This window comes from Emericellopsis atlantica, assembly GCF_019669845.1.
Source record: "Emericellopsis atlantica unplaced genomic scaffold F5Z01scaffold_24, whole genome shotgun sequence".
Taxonomy (NCBI): Eukaryota; Fungi; Ascomycota; class Sordariomycetes; order Hypocreales; family Bionectriaceae; genus Emericellopsis; species Emericellopsis atlantica.
In genome coordinates this window covers 212,070-232,057 of record NW_025764726.1, presented here as the reverse complement: position 1 = coordinate 232,057, position 19,988 = coordinate 212,070, and the positions used below count along the sequence as shown (strand labels likewise).

The 19,988-nt window shown below is 54.0% G+C and overlaps 8 protein-coding genes across 8 annotated transcripts; 5 read left to right on the top strand and 3 right to left on the bottom strand.

The window, feature by feature from the left end:
• Positions 1 to 802: 802 nt before the first annotated feature.
• On the top strand, positions 803 to 1,313 carry F5Z01DRAFT_738767 (uncharacterized protein; the record flags this gene model as incomplete). Its single annotated transcript, XM_046266822.1, has 2 exons — positions 803 to 984; positions 1,043 to 1,313. 2 exons carry the CDS (start codon positions 803 to 805, stop codon positions 1,311 to 1,313), a joined length of 453 nt encoding a protein of 150 aa, XP_046115819.1.
• Positions 1,314 to 1,856: 543 nt separating this feature from the next.
• On the bottom strand, positions 1,857 to 5,533 carry F5Z01DRAFT_691435 (P-loop containing nucleoside triphosphate hydrolase protein; the record flags this gene model as incomplete). The annotated part of the gene is made up of 7 exons (XM_046266155.1): positions 1,857 to 3,553; positions 3,607 to 3,654; positions 3,705 to 3,867; positions 4,045 to 4,667; positions 4,697 to 4,930; positions 4,994 to 5,273; positions 5,342 to 5,533. The coding sequence occupies 7 exons, from the start codon at positions 5,531 to 5,533 to the stop codon at positions 1,857 to 1,859; spliced, it is 3,237 nt and encodes a 1,078-aa protein (XP_046115818.1).
• Positions 5,534 to 7,691: 2,158 nt separating this feature from the next.
• F5Z01DRAFT_727710 (glycoside hydrolase family 43 protein) lies at positions 7,692 to 9,591 on the top strand (the record flags this gene model as incomplete). The annotated part of the gene is made up of 2 exons (XM_046266671.1): positions 7,692 to 8,294; positions 8,345 to 9,591. Coding segments are annotated over 2 exons (1,718 nt in total), but the record flags the coding sequence as incomplete, so codon positions are not given.
• A 2,366-nt stretch (positions 9,592 to 11,957) lies between these two features.
• F5Z01DRAFT_256577 (sulphydryl oxidase) lies at positions 11,958 to 13,448 on the top strand. The gene has a single exon (XM_046258538.1). The coding sequence runs from the start codon at positions 12,139 to 12,141 to the stop codon at positions 13,366 to 13,368; it is 1,230 nt and encodes a 409-aa protein (XP_046115816.1). The 5' UTR covers positions 11,958 to 12,138; the 3' UTR covers positions 13,369 to 13,448.
• On the bottom strand, positions 13,401 to 14,946 carry F5Z01DRAFT_662366 (HAD-like domain-containing protein). The gene is made up of 2 exons (XM_046263943.1): positions 14,456 to 14,946; positions 13,401 to 14,402 (listed from the first exon to the last, which is right to left on the bottom strand). Exons 1-2 carry the CDS (start codon positions 14,470 to 14,472, stop codon positions 13,571 to 13,573), a joined length of 849 nt encoding a protein of 282 aa, XP_046115815.1. The 5' UTR covers positions 14,473 to 14,946; the 3' UTR covers positions 13,401 to 13,570.
• F5Z01DRAFT_662364 (uncharacterized protein) lies at positions 14,947 to 16,261 on the top strand. The gene is made up of 2 exons (XM_046263942.1): positions 14,947 to 15,296; positions 15,360 to 16,261. Exons 1-2 carry the CDS (start codon positions 15,189 to 15,191, stop codon positions 16,062 to 16,064), a joined length of 813 nt encoding a protein of 270 aa, XP_046115814.1. The 5' UTR covers positions 14,947 to 15,188; the 3' UTR covers positions 16,065 to 16,261.
• F5Z01DRAFT_256607 (WD40-repeat-containing domain protein) lies at positions 16,245 to 17,938 on the top strand. The gene is made up of 3 exons (XM_046258540.1): positions 16,245 to 16,544; positions 16,593 to 16,842; positions 16,895 to 17,938. The coding sequence occupies exons 1-3, from the start codon at positions 16,318 to 16,320 to the stop codon at positions 17,681 to 17,683; spliced, it is 1,266 nt and encodes a 421-aa protein (XP_046115813.1). The 5' UTR covers positions 16,245 to 16,317; the 3' UTR covers positions 17,684 to 17,938.
• On the bottom strand, positions 17,609 to 19,468 carry F5Z01DRAFT_691427 (uncharacterized protein; the record flags this gene model as incomplete). The annotated part of the gene is made up of 4 exons (XM_046266154.1): positions 17,609 to 18,193; positions 18,236 to 18,903; positions 19,052 to 19,154; positions 19,202 to 19,468. The coding sequence occupies 4 exons, from the start codon at positions 19,466 to 19,468 to the stop codon at positions 17,891 to 17,893; spliced, it is 1,341 nt and encodes a 446-aa protein (XP_046115812.1). The 3' UTR covers positions 17,609 to 17,890.
• Between the last annotated feature and the right edge of the window lie 520 nt (positions 19,469 to 19,988).

Genomic DNA, 19,988 nt, shown 5'->3' with positions numbered 1-19,988 from the left:
TATCCGTATTGCCTCCCAATCGTGCCTAGTGTTTTACTTAATTCATTTCAAAACAGAACCTGGGTTGACAAGTACAACGTCCTATAACCACACGAGTACTACTCATAGACTGCCGGCTGCCACGCCTACTAAGGAGGACCCGGCGCTATCTTCCCAAACCCCTTTTCATGAAAAGAGCAAGACGCTCGCCGCCAAGAGAGTGGCAGCTGCGACTTTCACGCGCTCGAGAGTGATCGATTTATCCAACTTGTCGTGGAGGGAAAAGGAAACTCGAGTGGAGTTGGCAGAGAACGAAATAAGCGGCAGACATCGACAACGCACTCGTAGGCTTTTTTCTGTTTACTTGAGGAGAACCAGGGGCTAAACCTCCAGTGACACCCGCCACCCCACAGTGCTTACTACTTATGATAGATCAATCTTTCGGAAAAAGCCTAGTGGCCCACTTGAGCCGCTAAGTTAACCTTCCGAGCTTAAGTACTCGGAGGGTTCCATAACTACAATACACGGAAGCTTTACCCCATAAGCGACGTCACTCCATGATTCGAAGGGCTTGGTACGGATATCACGGCTATGCATAGTTCCATTCTGCAGTAAAAGTCATCTCAGAGCTGAGTGCGGGCCATGTGATAGCGGTATGGTCAAGAGTATCAATCTCGATCTCTTTCTTCATCCTTCCCGACGGTCAGCAGAAAACCTCCACTTGGTAGTCCGCATATCGGAACCCAATAGAATAAATATCACCCAGTCCCTGAGCATGAAAGTTCATTCAGCACCTCTGAGCCCGTCGCTTCTTCAGTCCAACATGCGCTACTCCACGATCCTCGCGACCGCCTCCGCCGTCTTTGCTCCTTTGGCTGCCGCTGACTGGGGCTGGCCGGAAGATCCCTTTGTTCTTCAGAAATGCGCCGCAACCTGCAACGGGCTTGCGCCGACCTTCTCGAGGGATAAGGTCACTGACTACTGCAACGCACTGGTGAATGACGGGTACGTATACACTCTCATGTCCCGCGACGAGCCAGGACGCATACTAAAGTATTGGTAGTTGCCACCAGGGGGTTGTCAGCCTTTTCCCAGGTTCTGTTACCTTTGCGGCGAATCGCGACATTGACTGCAAAGAGACTGGTCCAAGGGACTTGCTGCAATGCCAAGAGGGCATCGAAACCGCCGTCTTGAACACCCCCAGATGGGGTGGACCTGGTGGCACTGCGGCCAGCCAGATGTATGTCTACAACCACTATGGGCAACAAGCTGGAGCTATTGGCATCACGAGTGGTTGCCTCCCAATTGACCCTCTCAACCTTGGGGCTTGTTAAGGACTTTATCAACCTTGGTCTTGATTAAGTGGATTGAGAGGGTTGATGCATGGAGTGAAGTACCATTTCAACCATGGTTAGTCCCATCAGATATCAAGTCGTGCTTCCATGCAAGCACAAAGTGACTATTTCTTGCTTTCTTGCTCCATTGTGTCCCCATACTCTCTGTATCACCTGACAAAGGCAGCTGCTATGTAGCCTTGTAATGAGAAACCGTCGGTATGCCTTTTAGGCTTTTATTCAACAGGCCACTCGTCAAGATCCGGCGGATGATTCTCATCATTGATCACCGCCCTTGGCAATCGAGCTGTCTGTGATATGACCCCCGAATTCTAAACGTTCTAGGATACATATATATGGCAGTAGGAATGCGGTTTCTGTCGACGGAGCATCCGCCACTGGCTCTTTCAGCTGGCAGCCATATATGTGGTACATGTACTGTTAGGTCAGGCCGTGGAAGGACCAATGTATGGACCTAGATCACCAGAAGGCTGGAGCACAACGCTGCAAACGTCCTGAGTACTGGGTACTGGTCTAAAAAAATCAGCCTGCATGTGCGGTCAACTTGAACAAAGCACAGCTTTCCTCCACGTCCTTATACCTCCCAAAACCAACCAATCTGCCATGATCGAGCACCACGGCCTTGTCGTACTCTGCTGCAGCCTCCAGCCGATGTAGAACTGAGACTACTGTCACCCCCCGAAGGAGAGTAGCAATGAGCTTCTCCACGTGCGCTGAAGTATCCGCTTCGAGGCTTTTGTCGTGCCAGTCTGTCTCTGTGCCAAAAGGGGAAATGTAACTAACTGACCTGCTTGTTGCTTCATCCAAAAGAATGACGCCTTTAGGATCACGGCTGATGTGGAGAAAAATTCGAGCGAGGGCTAGGAGTTGAGCTTCTCCCGACGAGAAGGTGTTGTCGGCCCGTGCACTGTCCAATCCTCCACATTCACACAACTTCTTCCATAGGCGACACTTCTTGAGCATCTCCTCCAGCTCCGCATCCGAAAATATGCCCTCAGGATCTAGGTGATGGCGAAACGTGCTGTTGGGCTCGGAAAAAGTGTCTTGACACACCACATGAAAACGACTGCGCAGCCTCGGCATAAGAAGCACGGCAATGTCAGCATCATCAACGGTAATGCTTCCCACGGGCACAGGAATCATGCCCCTAAGTGAAAGGAGCAATGAGGGTTTTCCCGAGCCCGTGGAGCCGCAAAGGGCAACGTGCTCCCCAGGCTGCACAGAAAAGCTGACTCCTTGGAGCGTCCAAGTCGGCTCAGGTGTGCTATGATCATAAGTAGCCCAGACATTGTCGAACGAGAGCCGACCAGAGCTAGGCCAGTTATCAGACACTTGGCCCTGTAGCGGCGGCGCGCTCTCCTGCGGGGTGTTCTTTTCAAAGGTCCAGATACGCGCGATGGCTCCAAGGGATGTCTCTAGCGAGGTCCAGGACACGATGAAATTGGCCAAGGTCTCGCCAAGGGTGGCGGCGTTGACAAAAGCGACACCAACGGCTCCGGTCGTGATTTTGCCCGTGAGCGAAATAGCGATCCCAGCGACGACAGTGGCAAGGCCAGCCACAATCAGGTTGAGGACAAGCTGCAGCCATTGCTGGGCAATGAAAAGCAGGTAGAATGGTTCCTGGGATCGGTCGAGCTTCTCCATGAATTTGTGCCGCACCGGGTCGACCCATCCGTTGGCTCGGATTGTCGATAGCCCTCCTGCTGTTTCGCCAAACTTGGTGTGCAGATAGGCTTTCCACCCCAGGTCAAGAAGGCGAAGCTGTTTCGACGTTCTGAGGTAGATCCGTTGCACAATGTAAAGAACGACAAAGAGCACAGGCAGCACGCTCAGCGCCGGATAGGTGACCATGGCAATCAAGATCATTTGGAAGACGGCGGTGAACAGTTCTGCACACGTGTTGAAAAAATCGAGTGGCAGGAACGTGTCTACCAACATCAGGTCCTGGTTGAATCGGTTGAGCAGACTCCCCGTGTAGATACAGCTGATGATGGCGAATGGTGCCCCGAGAGAAATACGAAGTAGATCGGAGTGAAGTGCATGTGCCGAGCTGGGCACGATTCGGAACATGAGGTAGCTGGAACGGATCGCATCATGTTGGCTAGCGTACATGTACGTGAGGCGGAGAGTAAAGGGGCCTTCCATGACCGTCAATTGCGTTGGTTGAATCTCATCGGGCACCGGCTCATCTCCGAGTCTGGTGTTCTGCTGACTTGTTGCTTCCGGCGCAATGTATGTGTTCAGATACTTCGATGACACATCGTGAACAGACCATCATCGCTGATGTTATACACAACGTCGGCCAGCTCAGCTATTGACCCTGCGCATGCTGTTAGCCGATGACACACTGTCAGTCTCCGTTGTCCTTACTTTCATGAGTAGTGACGATGACCGTCGTCGCTGTCTCCCTCAGCAGGCCACTTCGACCTAACAGTCTCTGCGATATTTTCTGTCGGGTTGATCGATCGAGAGAACTGAGCACATCGTCTAGTATGACAATGGGCTTCCCTAAGCTGATCGTCCGAGCCAGGGCCTAAAAGCATTGTCAACTCAAGAGAAAGAGGATACAATAGGGCATGCTCTCCCTAGGATTTCCACGTACCAGTCGTTGTCGTTGTCCGCCGCTCAGTCGTACACCACCTGTACCTATCGTTCCAGTGCTTTAATCGGGGAGAGCAACGAGATCATCCAAGCAGCACACTTCACGAACCCGTTTGAGCCACTCAGATCCTCGAGTATCATATTCTGACCATGCCTTCTCTGCAGACAAGTTCTCTACCCATGGGACTTGGCTGCAATACCCAATGTCACCACGGGGCACCACAATGGAACCAGACAGTTTCTCCGTCTCCCCAACCAGCGATTTGAGCAGGAATGACTTGCCAGACCCGACACGCCCAGTGATAGCAACAAATTGTGCTCTTTTGACTTGCAGGGAGAGGTCTTGGAGAAAGGACTGCGCGTGTGACCAGCCGAATTTGGCATTATCAAGGGAAATAACGACGTCGTGCTCTATGGGAGCCCGATTGGCCTCCCCCTCCTTTGCCGATACAGGACCGGTGACTGTCGAGGAGCCGTACTGTTCAATACCTGACCTTTCGCCAATTCCCAGGAATGCTTGGATTCTTGCAAAGCACCCTCGTGCTGAGCCGAGGGCTGGCAAGGCCTGGAACAGGTGGACTAAGGGATTGCCCAGCAGTGATATCAGAACCAAGGAGGAGAACATGGTGACCGGATTGAAATGCTCGTTTACGCCTCCACTCAGGCGGATATAGGCGGCAAATACGAGCAAAGGGTAGAGGATCAAGGTTCCGTAGGCTAATTTGTCAATCACTGGTTTACGCGGCGAGGATACCACTTACACAAAACAACAGAGGCCGTCAGGAGAAGTCGAAAAGGCCTGGCTGCCTTGATTTCAGCGTTACGTAGCTGAACAATGAGATCGCTCAAACTGCTTTCTGCGCCACACATTTTGACTGCTTTGATTGAGTCCAAGACGTTCTTGGTGGCACCAATTCGTATCTCCATTGCCTGGAGCCATCCTTGCTGATGGGCTCCGATCTTCTTCGCCACGAGCGTAGAGAGAGATCCACAGGCTGTGTTCAATAACATGAATTAGCAAATTTCAACTGAGTTTAAATTATTGCGAGAATACAGACCTAGAGCGAGTCCGAGCATGGCGAGAGACGACAGGCCCATGAGTTGCTGTAAGAGGTAGGTTGCGATAGCCGCCTCTAGGAGCCCGGCCCAAATCTCATGAAGGTATTTGGTCCCAGAGACTACTCTTTGCACATCCGAAGCCATTAGGGTATTGGCTTGTGCTTCGATACTGCTGTCTTCACGAAGGCGAAGGACCTTTTCGAAAATCGCAATGACCAGGCCGCCGCGCACCATGGCCGCAGACCGGTAGACCTCGCGCCAATACCAGCTGCTTGAAATCTTGGAAAAGATTAGCAATCCATTCAGGGCAAGGCGAGGACAAGTTCATCCCAGGGGAATTTTCGTACCGCGATTCCTGTATAAACCAAGACACAGGCTCCAATGAGTCCGTACCCGTGGCTCGCTGTAACGGACGTGTCGTCGTCTGAATCAAGGTAGCGCAGCACAGACTGAACGAGAAAGAATTGGGAGAATGTGAAGCCCGACAAGAGGAGTCTCGGAAGGACTGGAGTGAAAGATAGCCAGTCTAGACATTTCATGGTTGAGATGGCGTGGCTGTTGCGTACATAAGCTGCATGTTTTGTCAGTGCCTTTATCTTCGCAGCTGCGAGCCCATCCCAGAAAATCCCATAAGAATTGGCGGGATATTACCTTTTCTGTTCCATGAGATGGAGTCGAACATCGAGGACAAACTGAGGCTGTAGAGCACAGGGCTGATTGGGCGTAGGTCGGCGGCCATAAAAGTTTTCCTGTAGCCGTGTCGAAAGAGGGAATTGAACCACCAAAAGAACAACCTGCTCACAGGAGACGCAAGATCATCTTTTGCCGTGGTTGTATTCTCGTGGAGATCTCCTGATTTGGATCGACATTCCAAGATGAGTTGGACAAGCCTTGTCGAACAGCTGGTAGAAAGCAAGGCAGCAGGTACCTCGTCTTTCATCAAAAACAGCGTACGTGTTCTGACTACACCACATAAGATGGACATAAAAAGATAAGTAGGAATCAGCGATGAGTGCTGACGCGATTTCAAGTGTTGACATGCAGTCAAAGGCCCCAGAAGAAGGGCGGCCCCCAAGCTCAAAGCAGAGGCAGCGAGAGAACTCGTCGTACGCTGTTCGCTCTGCAGCCCTTGCCACACAAGTATGGCGAGATGGATAATAGTGAGGATGGATGCTGCGATCTAAGCGCATGGTGTTAATTCTCATGATGAGATCGACCTTTGAGGGTACACACAATTTTGAACTAATATAGTCGACTCCGACTAACAAGAGCAGGCCGCCGCCACAGGACGGCCAAATTGAAGGTGGCGGCGAGCAGGAAGCATGTTGACGGGACAATGCCAAGTATAGTCTCCTCAAAAAGCAGAGTGAAGTCGAAATCTGACCGACACCCCTTGATCGCTGGGCCAAAAGAGCGATCGACACTCACTGGGCAGGGCATCCTGGGGAATCTGATGATATCCAGATCATGAAGTGATCATCTAGCGCGTGTACAGGAGAAGGAATTGGACAGCGATGAAAGATGATTCAAGTCGAGTCTGCTGGGATGTGCAGCTAAAAGGTCGACTGGAGTCTGGACTTTGGAGCGGTACTTTTGCCAGCCCTACTGTTGGCCCGTGGCCATCCCGACGCTGGTTGAGATAAGGAGTTGACCGAAGCTGTGGTGCTTTGAGAGCCCCATGTCGGAACAATATCCTCAGGTTGCATTAGTGGCAGGACTTTTGTCGTGGTCAGATTCTAGACTGGGAGCGATTCTCCGGAACAACGCTTTTCAATACCGAAGCCAGCACGTTGACTTTGCCTCTAAAGTATATAACAATGCTCGGTACAGATATCATGCAGGTTTCTATATATATAAGGGGTGGTTTCATCGTCCGGCATCTGCATTCTTGACCCAATCCCCGAGGTTCATTGGCGTCTCCTCCTCCTCCTCGAATTTGCCCTCTTCCTATTCAATTAACCGCGTGTGGCCCTGGACCAGACTAACGATGCCTTCACGCAATGATTCGTCGTCAGCATTGATGAAGGACTCGCAATTTGAGCCCCGTGTCGTGCTGACCTCCTTATAGCAAACATCTGCGGAGCTTCTATGCGACTAAGGGTGAAAGTAAGCCGTTGACTGATCATTCGTGGCGCTATCGAGGGCCGGATCTTGAACGAAGATAAAATCTAATATTTCCGCTATTCTAGATACGTCTGAGTTGGCGGTCGTCTCGAGTCCTCACGCAATCTTCGTATTATACGGCGCTTGAGACTTTCCAGCTTCCATCTCCAGAAGATTACTCCAGGAATAAGACCTCCACGACGCCGGTGGCAGTATCACAGGACTTGGAGAGATGACATTTTAGCCTATACCTCGCTGTCTCCGCAAATTGTTCCATTGCAAAACGGGACATATTGCGTACCGTGCGGGGAAGCATGCCATGATCATCCTTTGTCGAATGCGTTGAAATGGAGATCTTGTCTAGCCGGACTAATAGGGACCAAGGGAGTCGGGACAGGGGTGAAAAAGAACGGCATTTTCCCGTTCAAAACTGCTGGCTAAACAACATGAACCTGGGGTTGAAGTTCGAGCCCCATTGAGACAATGTGGGGACAAACGGTGTAGGTGAGTCCGTATATAAGTTATTCCTCCGCCATAATGGGCTCATAGCAAAGCTGAGCTTTGACCTGGGCTCCTTGAAAAGCCAAGAAGCCACGATGAAGCTGCTCAATCTCAGCCTGGGGCTACTGGCCTCTATTGGCGCACGACTTTGCGCTGCTGAGGCTGACAATTCCACCTACTACAACCCCGTCCTTCCTGGTTGGCACTCTGACCCATCTTGTACGCGCGTGGACGACACCTTTTACTGTGTCACCTCAACCTTCATCTCTTTCCCCGGCCTTCCGATATACGCGTCCAAAGATCTCATCAACTGGCGGCTCATCAGCCATGCCTGGAATCGCGAGGCTCAACTGCCGGGCGTGAGCTGGGATACCGATGAGCAGCAGCAGGGCATGTACGCGGCCACCATCCGGCATCACGACGGGGAGTTCTTTGTTATCTGCGAATACCTCGGCGTCCCTGGCGGCATCATTGGCGTGGTCTTCCGCACGACAGACCCTTTCAGCGATGAGACCTGGAGCGATCCTGTCAGATTCGCTACGGATCGCATCGACCCCGACCTCTTTTGGGACGATGACGGCAAGGTCTACGTCGCTACTCAGGGTATTCTTCTCCAGGAGTTTGATCTTGAGACAGGAGAGCTCAGCCAGCCTCCGGTGTCTATTTGGAATGGAACCGGCGGTGTCTGGCCTGAAGGTACGCAAGGAGATGAATGATACTCACTACGCCATGCTCACCAGATCCAGGTCCACACATTTACAAACGAGACGGATGGTACTATGTGATGATTGCTGAGGGCGGTACTGCGACGGACCACGCCATCACCATCGCTCGCGCCAAGGACATTTGGGGTCCATATGAGGCTTACGAGAACAACCCTATCCTGACGAACCGTGGCACCGATGAATACTTCCAGACCGTCGGCCACGGTGACCTCTTCACAGACACTGATGGCAACTGGTGGGGCCTCTCCCTCGCGACACGGTCCGGTCCAGAGTACAAGTACTACCCCATGGGTCGTGAAGCTGTGCTCTTCCCGGCCACTTGGCAGGAGGGCGAATGGCCCGTCCTCCAGCCTGTCCGTGGGGAGATGTCCGGATGGCCTCTTCCTGAAGAGACGCGCGACGTTCCAGGAGACGGGCCTTTCAATGATGACCCGGACGCCTACGACTTCAACGCTGACTCTGCTATCCCCAAGCACTTTGTCTACTGGCGCGTGCCGCGCGAGGGAAGCTTCAGCACCACGGATGCCGGTTTGGAGATTGTTCCCAGCCGCAACAATCTGACCGGTATTCCCTTTAGCACGACCCAGATCGAGCTGTCGGGCCAGCGTGGACTGTCCTTCATCGGAAGACGTCAAACACACACCCTATTCCACTTCAGCGTTGACGTCTCATTCTCACCCAAGGAGGTCGGTCAAGAAGCCGGTGTCACAGTCTTCCTCACGCAGGTCAACCACATTGACATTGGTCTTGTGCTCCTCGACTCCGGGCTCTCTCTCCGGTTCCGTGCCACTGGTACCGGTGAGGCACCCGAGCCAAAGATCGTGCCCGTACCTGAAGACTGGACAGACGCGCCAGTCAGACTGCACATCTATGCCGAGGATCCCGAGATCTATCGCCTTGCTGCCTCCCAGGGGTGCAAGAAACCCATCACCATTGGGACTGCGTCCTCCGCCTTGGTCAGCGGTGGCAATGGCTCGTTTGTTGGAAGTCTTCTCGGTGCGTATGCTACCTGCAATGGAGCGGGCAGTGGTGTGGAGTGTCTTGACGGAGGCGTACCGACCTTCCAACGATGGAGATATAGGCCCATCGCCCAATTCATCGCTGAGGACGAGGCTGTGCCAGCGTCGGATGATTGAAGTAGAGTCGGGACTTGTTTTGCCAGAAATGTCGGAAAGCATCAGGTCCACTCACTCTTGTTGTCTTGCCTGTGAATATAGCGCTCGTGGCATATCATTACAAGTCGTGACTGATGTATCGTGGATTGCTTGGGGCGATGGTATCATTCACTCAAACAGTTGGACCTTCTACCCATGATATTGGAGGGTACATGTACCCCATGGTACTTTGCAGTCCCTCCGTAGACAGCTATCGCCCCTTTTGCTACCTGCACGAAGACTTCGACTGATTGTTTTAGGCCACGAATTCGACAAATCGTGATTGACTATTACCCGGTGCGGCCGAGTTGTGGCGCTTTTCTCTGAACATTCCAGGGGACGCAAACGACTCGACGGTGTACTTCCTCCGGAAGAATTCATAGAACCTGAATCAAGAGTCACGGGTTCTCATCCCCCTAGACGTAGAGATAGACTGGAAGCTTTAACCGGGCCAGTACTAGATGGCCAACACTGCGTGAGTGTGTGACCCGTTGATCCTTCTTGACCCCCTGCTGTAGCTTTGTCATCCGCATCCATGGTCAAAGGATTACCTTGCATTCACATACATTCACTCTTCTTGCAAGTATAGACGTAGCTGTGTGCTTACAATCAGAGATACCTGCAGGATCTAACTTGGAGACATGGGTATGCCGACCCCCGCATCCTTGCGATGGCAGATGCGTGAATGGGACACTAGACCGGGAGTGCTGCATAGAAACCGGGGTAGCGTTGAATATTACTACTTCATAGGGATCTGCCGTGGCACGCCTTTCCATTTGGGGATTCTTACTTGCAGAAGTACTGCGTTCTGGTGGACGTATATCCGGAGGTTTCTGGCTGTCGGGGGTGGTCTAACTTCTACATGTCCAGTTCCGCGGCGGAGCTTCCCCGGGTCTGCACAATATACAGCGAAGAATATTGTATCAAAGCCGAGTCGGGGGTTCAATTACCTTCAAAGGATTGAGGAGATGTGGCGAGGGAACTGTGAGTGGCTCTCGATGCAAAGAAGGAGTTGAGGGGAAGTGATGCTGGTGATCTATATAAAGCCGATCACTTTCCAGCTCCAGTTCTCGTTTCTACTCTCCAAACTATCTCGCCTTTGATCTCAAGCTTCCTCTTATCTCGCAACGACCACGTCTACACAAAACATTTGTATGGTTTGGCCTTGCCCCTTGTTTCATGATACTATGGACTGACTCCCTCGGTGACAGCATCATGAGGTTCACCACTATCGTCGCCACGGCCGCCGCCTTCCTCGTTGGAGGTGCCTTTGCTGCGCCAGCACCCGAGGCCGCCCCCCAGATTTGTGACATCTGCTGGGATACCTGCTACGACAACTGCGGCCAGAAGTGCTGCTAAAGCACAGATGGCTGTGAGAGCACCTTGTCAGACTTTAGCTTGCAGGCTGACTGACACAATTCTGCCATTTGAGGCTTTGGTGGAATGCCCAGTGAAGCTTTTGTGACCTGTGTTCTGAGTCTGGGATAGGATTCGGTACTGTCTGGTGTAAGCCGCGCTAATGGATATTGTAGCTCAAGGAACTGCTGTTAGGTTGCGTCGCCCAGGGATCGTTAGGGAGATGCTCAGCCCGACAGTTTCAATATCACTTTGGCATTTTAGGATTGAACAGAGACTTTATCTTCATATTGTCTTGTGGTGTTGCCCGAGGCTCACCTCTGAGCTGCCTTTCCATAGTACGCAAGAGCGTTAGCCAGCTACCCTGTAGGGCTCCAAACAGCTTGAGTAAACGCATCTAGGGGCCACTTGATGGATGCTTTTGAGCCAATTGAAACATATAAATGCTTTTGAAATATTTGGCCGAATTTCTTTTTTGTAATTTCAGACATTATGACTTTGTCAATGGCGGGTTTGGGGTTAGCTTTTGTAGTCTTCTGTATAGACGCGCACATTCCTCATCCCACAAGCTCACAGCCAAACTCAACTTACCGCCAACATAATGTGCCATTTGAACTCCAGTCCGTGACTCATTTCTCAACAGTCTCATAGGACGAGTCATTGATCGAACGATGCATGCACCTTTCAGCTGCTTACAAGCACGAATCTCGCGACATCCGGACAAATCCCCGCTTTATACGGTAGTGATTATCGAAGATCCTCATCTCCAACTACCGGCTCGACGCGTCCGCCTGCATGTCTCACACGAGCTGTCGTCACTCATCGCTCACTCGCGCAGAGCAGAACAGCGGCGAGCATCACCAGAGGTAACACAGGCTCAGAGTCTGTCTCAATCATGCGCAGAACATCAATCACAGCTTCACATCCCGTCATATGACATTTGACCAGACGGCACATGCAGTGCACGCGCCGTGCCACGTCTCAGCTCGGAGATACACGCCAATGCGTCCTGCTCGTGCTTGTCGCTCGATCTTTTGAGTACCGACGAGGCCTTGGTTTTTGGACGGACACGGGCTCAGCCGCCTGAGATCAAGCATACAAATGTCTCACTTCCTTCATGAGGATCGCCGCCTGGGAGAGGAGACGCGATGTGACCCCAGGGAGGTGCACGATGACCAGATGTATTAAAGGGCGAACAGGTCCTGAGATTCGATCGCTCTTCTCTCGAGCAACACGAGCACAATTCATCTCACTCTCAGCCTTCTTTGAGACCAGAGTCAACAGAGGAAGTCGCTCCCAGCCACCATGCGCCCTGCCAGTCTTGTCCCCTTCCTCTCCCTCGCCTCTCAGGCTTGGGCTGCTCCAGCTCCAGCTCCTGTCAAGGATGCGGCTACCCAAGACGGATGGCAGACCGCGCAATACGACGCCATCATCGTCGGTGGCGGACCGGCTGGTCTGGCTGCCCTGAGTGCCTTGGCTCGCGTCAGGAGGAACGTCCTCCTCATTGACTCGGGAGAGTACCGCAACCAGCCCACGAGACACATGCACGACGTGCTCGGCTATGATGGCGTCACACCTGCCTACTACCGCTGGGCTGCGCGCGAGCAACTCTCCTACTATGACACTGTCTCCTGGACCAACGGCACAGTCTCTGACATCGAGCCCCGAGAGAACAACACGTACTTCTCCGTCAAAACGGAGGGATCCTCCACGGCCATGACAGCACGGAAGATTGTCCTCGCAACCGGCCTGCGGGACCTGCTCCCAGACACGCCTGGCATCAAGGAGAACTGGGGCAACGGTATCTTCTGGTGCCCTTGGTGCGATGGCCACGAGCACAAGGACCAGCAGCTCGGCCTGATCGACGACCTGAACTCGATTCCCGGTTTGGTCCGCGAGATGCAGACCCTGAACAAGGACGTCGTCGCCTTTGTCAACGGCACCGATACGCCCGCGACGCGCTTGCTGGCAGACAAGGCGATGCCCCGGTGGGAGGACTACCTCAAGCTCAAGAACGTCGCTGTGTACAACCAGACAATCACCCGGGTGGAGCGTCTCCAAACTGCCACACCTGGTGATCCCAGTCTGCCCACGTACCCGGAGGCTGACCTGTTCCGCGTGCACCTCGACGACGGCACCACGGTGGAGCGCAGCGCCTTTCTCACGGGCTACGGTGACGAGCAGCAGTCAGACGTGGGTGAGAAGATGGGCGTGCGTCTGGATGGTGGCCGCCTCGCCGCGGATCCCACCAAGGGTCTGCAGACGAATATCCCCGGCGTATACGCCATTGGCGACGCCAACGCCGACAATGTGACCAACGTCCCGCACGCGCTCTTTAGTGGCAAGAGGACCGGCGTCTTCCTGCACGTGCAGCTGGAGCGGGAGACGGCCGCGGCCGAGCTGGCGGCTGTTCCTGAGGGTAGCCTTGATGAGAGGGACTTGGATGGCGATGATATGCAGGCGCTGTGGAACCGGATGAATGGCGAGGAGGGTGATATCCTGTACGTGAGGGAGGCATTTGAGGATTACCTGTGAGCGAGGTGATAAGTTACCATGACTGAGATGAATCTTACTTATTGTATCTACATGTCTGATCAATCATGCTTCCTGACTGAGGAATATTGTCTCACGCATGCTTAAAAAGTCGTGTCCTCCTTTAATGTGCAGAAGGATGGTCTAGCTTCTATATTCCCAATGTTGGCTCGTCTAATCTGTCTACGCGCCATCACGCTCATCATCACGACATAGCAGCATTCACACCCGGGATCTCCATCCCATACCTCCCATAAGGGAAGTTCTCCAACGAAGACATGTGCTCACCCCACCCGTCATCAATCTCCCCAACCTGGTGCATGTCCACCTCGCCGGCCTCGGCCATGCGACCCGCGAGAATCTCGCCCTCGCGCCCGTTATACAGCTTCTTCAGCTCGACATGCGGGACCCAGATGACACGCATGCCCGCGCGACGCCCAGCCTCGACACCGGGGACAGAGTCCTCAAAGACGAGACATTCCTCGGGCGCGATGGGCTTCTCCTCAGGGTCGAGCGAGTCGTTGATCGTCTTGAGCGCCAACAGGAAGATGTCCGGGAGGGGTTTGCCGCGTCCGGGCTGGAGACGGGTATCATCGCCTAGGACCCGACGATGCGAGGGGAACACGGAGAACAGATCCTGGAGATGACCCGTCTTGAGCTCAAAGTTGCCCTTGTGTGAGCTCGTCGCCAGCGCAATGTGCACCCTCTTCTGCTTGTCCTGCACGTCCTTTGTCCGGCCGAGGTCGCGCAGCAGTTCGACGACGCCGGGGAGAGGGCCCGCCGAGGGGAAGAGCTCATTTTGGAGGGCTTGGTTCTGGGCGACGTAATCCTCCTGGCTGATGGGCAGCTTGGCCCAGTCGTGGAAGATCTGGACCGAGGCGGGGCCCGGGCGGCCCTGGAGTTTGGCCTTGATGGACCAGGGGAGCGGTTCGCGGGCGTACTTGTCGAGGATGATGTTGACGGCTTTGGTGTAGAGGTCTTCGGTGTCGAGGAGGAGGCCGTCCATGTCGAAGAGACAGGCGCGCACGGGGGGAAACCTGTCTATGTTAGGGGCGAGGTCACGAGGATCCCTGGTGGAGGGACTGCCTACTCTTGCTGCGGTGCCATGGTGATGGCTGCTGAGGATATGTGAGACTATGCAGTGGTTGGTCTATGTATAGTATAAGTTTTGGTTCGCACTTCGCAGTACGTAGGAATATAGAAGCGCGGGGCGCATGTGACATGTCCGAACGGAGGTTGCCGGTGGGGTTTGTCTTTTGTTCAGGGACCCCTCCTGGCCGCCAAAAAGTAGCGCCACAGGAATTAGGTTGGGCGCTAGATGATCCTTTAGTCCAAACCGCTATTTACAGTTATTTACAGTTATTTACAGCAGTGGGAAATGCCATGCATACTCCAGGTACTCTTGGGCATCATGAAATCGAGGAGCTCCTGATCTCACTCAAGTAAAGCTGTCTTGTTGCCGAGAGCGATGTCCGGAGGCCAATGGAGGGGCAGTGCCTTATCTTATCACCTTGCAGGCAGCCTTATCGATACCGTCATGGCGATCTCGGTTTCCCATCGCGAACCTCAGATTGCCAATGCGAATAACATTGCCCACCAGTTCTCAGCAGATACATAGTCCTCTTCTCTTTTCCATTCTGAGAAGCGCCCCCATTTGAGGAACTCAGTACGCGTCGTTGCGCTGCGCCCCTTTCAAGCTCTCCCTACGTCATTTGCTGGCGCCCCTGTCCCCACGCGTATTTTCCAACGTGACATTCATCGCGCTTTCACCGTCGTGACTCGTACCTCGCAACGTAGATAGCACGGCACAAAGAGACTCCGCGATGGACGCACACGACACGAAGCCACAAAAGGAGACGGACAGAAAAGAACGCACAGGTCACGAGGAAGACGAAGTCATCGAGGTGGCCCTCACACCAGAGCAAGAAGCTGTATGCATCACTCACTCACTGAGCAACTACCCCCTTGGCGCACACCGTACTCACACAAAACAGGCCGCCCTCGAAGAATCAAACACATTGAAATCAGAAGCGACAACCCTCTTCACAGCTTCCAGTTTTCAGGACGCTCTAAACACATACCTCTCCGCCCTCGCACCGCTACCCAAGAAGACACGCTTTCCCCGTGCAGTCCTATACTCCAACATAGCCGCATGCAATCTCAAACTAGAAGAATGGAAAGACGCCATAAGGAGTGCCTCCAATGCTCTCGATGAGCTCAAAGAATTTGAAGTCAGCTTGGAGCAGGAGAGAAAGGCAAAGTCACAGGAAGAAGACGAAGCAGATGAGGAGATTGTGAGCTCGGGTGCTGAGACGGCGGCGCCCATCCAGGACGCTGTCGAGAGGGACATTCTCCGGATACGCATCAAGAGTCTGCTCCGCCGCGCGAGGGCGTACTACAACACCGATCCGCCGACGTGGCACTCACTGTCGTCCGCGCAGTCGGACTACAACACGCTCCTCACGCTGCCGACCACCTTTCTCACGCCGTCGGATCTGCGCACGGTCAAGACGCAGCTGCGCGACCTCGAGCCCCGCATCAAGGTGGCGCAGGAACAGGAGATGGGTGAGATGTGGGGAAAACTCAAGGAGTTGGGCAATGGCATTCTGAGGCCCTTTGGCATGAGCACGGAGAACTTCAAGATGGTCAAGGACGAGAAGACGGGTGGGTACAGCATGAATTTCCAGCAGAACCAGTGATGGATGCCATGGCCCAGAGGGAGATCAAACAGCTATAGATTTGTACAAACCTGTACTGGGCGCGCGTCCGTGTTGCGGCTCGAGTGAGAGTCGCGACTCGCGACATGAGGCGCCCATAGAACACTGTCACGTGACCGATCTAGCTCCATCATCACGTTCCCATACAGCGCTCTCATCTTGCTCATTTTCAACAAACATCCCATTTGAATGAAGGAGTTTGAAACTTCCATCTGGCTCGAACTCTAGGACCCAAATGGATTCGTCGGCCCCGCCAGCTCCCAAATCGATATTACGCGGGCACAAATCCCAAGTCCACGCCTCCGTCTTCCTCGACCATGACACCACGCGCCTCCTCACCGGCGACGCAGACGGTTTCGTCGTCCTGTGGGATCTGACGATTCTCCGTCCGCGAGCTGTATGGCGGGCCCACGAGAGCGCCATCCTCGGCATCCGAGGCTGGGGCACAGACAAGATCATCACGTATGCTACCTAGCAGAGTCGCGAAGGATGTGTACTGACGACGGCCAGACATGGCCGAGACCACAAGCTCATTGTGTGGAAGCTCTCGCGCGAGGACGAAAGTAACATGAGCACGGCACTGCCGCTTGAGGAAGGCGTGGAAAGGCCCCAGCCATGGATCCTCCATCTCATCGAGGTGAACACTATGAACTTTTGCGCCTTTGCAAGCTGTCCCGCCGTGCCCACTATCTCTGGTCCTTCCATATCTTCTGCCGATGAGGTCCTCATCGCCGTCCCGAACACCATTCTCTCCGACGCCGTATGTTTTCCCCGCCGGTCAGGACGTACACCAGAATGCTGATCGAGTGTAGATCGACATCTGGTCTCTCCCACGCCAGCAGCGCATCCACACCGTTCAAGGCTCCAAAGACGCCGGCATGACAATGGCCCTCTCCCTCTTCCACCTCTCCACCACACTCACCCTCATCGCCGCTTTCGAAAACGGCTATGCATCCGTCCATCGTCTTATCAACGGCGAGTGGACAACCACCTATCGCGCCCAGGCCCACTCCCAGCCCATCCTGTCCATCGACATCCACCCTAGTCTCACCTTCTTCCTCACGTCGAGCGCCGACTCTGTCGTTGGCAAGCATCCCATCCCAGAAACGCAGCAGGAGACAATCGTACAGCATCTTGACCCGAGTCACCGCGTCGTGGAGGAAGTGGTCGACGAAGACGACAACGCCAACCATGTTCCCAAGACAACGTGGAAAGAGTGGGAGTATCCCATCCAGACAGTCAACACGAAGCACTCGGGCCAGCAGGGGCTGAGAATTCGCTCTGACGGCCGTATCTTTGCGACGGCGGGCTGGGACGCGGCTGTTCGCGTCTACTCGTGCAAGACCATGAAAGAGCTCGCTGTTCTCAAGTGGCATCAGGTCGGTTGTTATACGGTGGCCATGGCCAATGTGACACCCTATGCCAACGAGTCAAGTGAGAAGGATGGATCTTCTCCCTCAAAGAACGCATCAGGTGGTGTCACCGCCCTCACCAGCACCAGCACAAGCGTCAAGGACAGACGTATTCACCAGGCCAAACGCACACACTGGATGGCCGCGGGCGCCAAAGATGGCAGAATCAGTCTGTGGGACATATATTGACGCTGGTAACTACCCATCTAAAACATCGCTGGTGTGAAAGAACGCGGAGAATTGCCCAGCCATAGACGCTGTGCATGGGCTCCTCTATCTTCCGTCTGCCCTGGAACTGGCAACGCACAGTGCCTGGTGCCGTCCGCTCGAACCGGCCACCACTAATACCCGAGAAGCATCGCGGGTCTGGCGTTGGCCTCTTCTTTTCCAGGCTGGTCATGGCGCTGGCTGTACGGGGTTTTGGGCATCGTTGTGGTCATCCCGGCCCTGGCGGGCTTGCGTGGGTTGGCCGGTCAGTTTCCGAAGCCAATCCATCCAGGTCCTTCTCACGGTCATTCGGCCAGCCCGGTCGGCCCAGATGCGCAAGATCCATACTGCGACGAGCTGAGCGCGCTCCTGCTCGGTCAGAGGGTGGTGTATCACGAGCTTCCCATCAGGTGGTGGCTCTGCTGCATTGCCCGGGACCATGTAGTGCTCTGTAGCAATGATACGGTCTTCCAGGTCTTCCTCATGCTGTTTCTAGGGGCATTCGAGAGGCGCATTGGGGTCGCCGGGGTACACCGTGCTGAGAATCTTTTGCGATCGGACCGTGTAGGTCTTGCCTACTTGTTCTCGAAGGACAACTTTGAAATATTGTTTCCCAAACATGCTCTTTATGCGCCCGTAGTTCAGCGACAATTCTTGGCAGGCTCTGGCCTTGGTGGCGCGGTACTGGGGTATCAGGAAGTTCCTCGCCTCTTTGTCCGGGGTGCGGTGTAAGCGGTATACAACAGCGCCGGCGGCAGCATCAAGGTGACCTCTCTTCCTCATGAGTACGAGCCCCAGGTCTCTGTCCAACTCCCCTGCAGGCGCGTCCAGCTCAAATATGCAATCCAGTGAGTTCGTCTCGCCGACTGGGCGCTGCACCATGACATACTTCCCGCGAAGGATCAGGGTCTGGGGGTAGATGTTCAGGAAGGAAATCGGTCTGGCGACTACTGGCCTCGTGTCTGCCCCGGGGTCGCTGGCACGATGAGCCGACTGTTGCGGCGGGGCCGCCATGCCAACTTCTCTGAGGCTTTGTGGGCGTCGCTTGGGCGAGAGCGGCACATCTGCCTGCATCTCACCCTCCAACTGACGTTGGGCATCAGCCTTGACCTCGTCAAGGGATCTGACGGCGCCAACCATTGTAGTAGTATGGATCGAACGGTGGGTTTGAAGCTCTGTATTGGGTAAGCGGCAAATAGGAGCTGTTGCATTGGTAAAGATGGAGGTGTTGATGATGATCAAAGAGCTGGGTAGCAAAACAACATGCCAGGTAAACAGATGGAGGTGTTAGACAGTCCAAAGCCTTCCATGCCTCGAACTGGCAGGAGTAAAGCCTTTCCCGGGTCTTACCACTAGGAAGAGGCAGGTGCTTGCCATGTGCCTGTCGATGGACCACACCGCGGAACGTGTCAGCTTGGGCGCTGCCGACGACCATTGCACCTGCCATCCCAGCCTGTTACACAAGTCTCGCACAGGGGCACTTCAGTTGGTACCAGGTACCTTGGAATCGACTGGAGTCATTGCTGGCGACAAATTCGCTAGTTCAAAAGGCATGCCAAAGGAGATCGACATGGATACTGCAGTTGCCATAGTAGTACTATGTGCAGACCCGGTGCAGTGTAGGGCGTCACTGCGCGCATGTACCCGTGTCAAGAACATCATATCATTCAACGCAGCTGGACCTCCTCGTTTCACCTGCTCTACTGTGATGGCACTCTTTAACGCAGAACTGATGATCTTAGACTCTTCGTACCCACGGGCACCCATGTGCTCATCGGTGGACACAGGCTCTGACGGTCTGACCCGTCAGCCCTACCTACAACAAGCTTGACCATGTCGCTATTTAGCAGGCAACCGCGAGCTTACCATGATTTCTTTACTGCCTGTCATTCGGCCTCATTTACTTCAGGTATTTAGGCCAAATCCAGAGTGTGTGAGGCGGACGACTGTCGATTGAGCGGCTTACCAATAAATCCGCCCAAAGTCCGCCAACACACTCGAGGAAATGGCGCCAACTCGCACTAAGAGAACGGGATCCGATGTTGCGTTCATCTGTTAATTATTTAGTCCCCATTGTGGCGTCTGGTAAATTTTCTTTCCTTTTCCACAAGCGCGACACTAATGGACAATTGAGCGATGTTGAGCTTGCGGTGCGGACTTGTGACTAATTGAACAAATGTCTTTGACGACGCTGCGCGCGATCATCTAGGAATCACAACCAGGCGAATGGAAGCCCACGGGAGCCCTTCGAAATGCACGTGGGATCCCGATTGGCCTGAGCAATCGA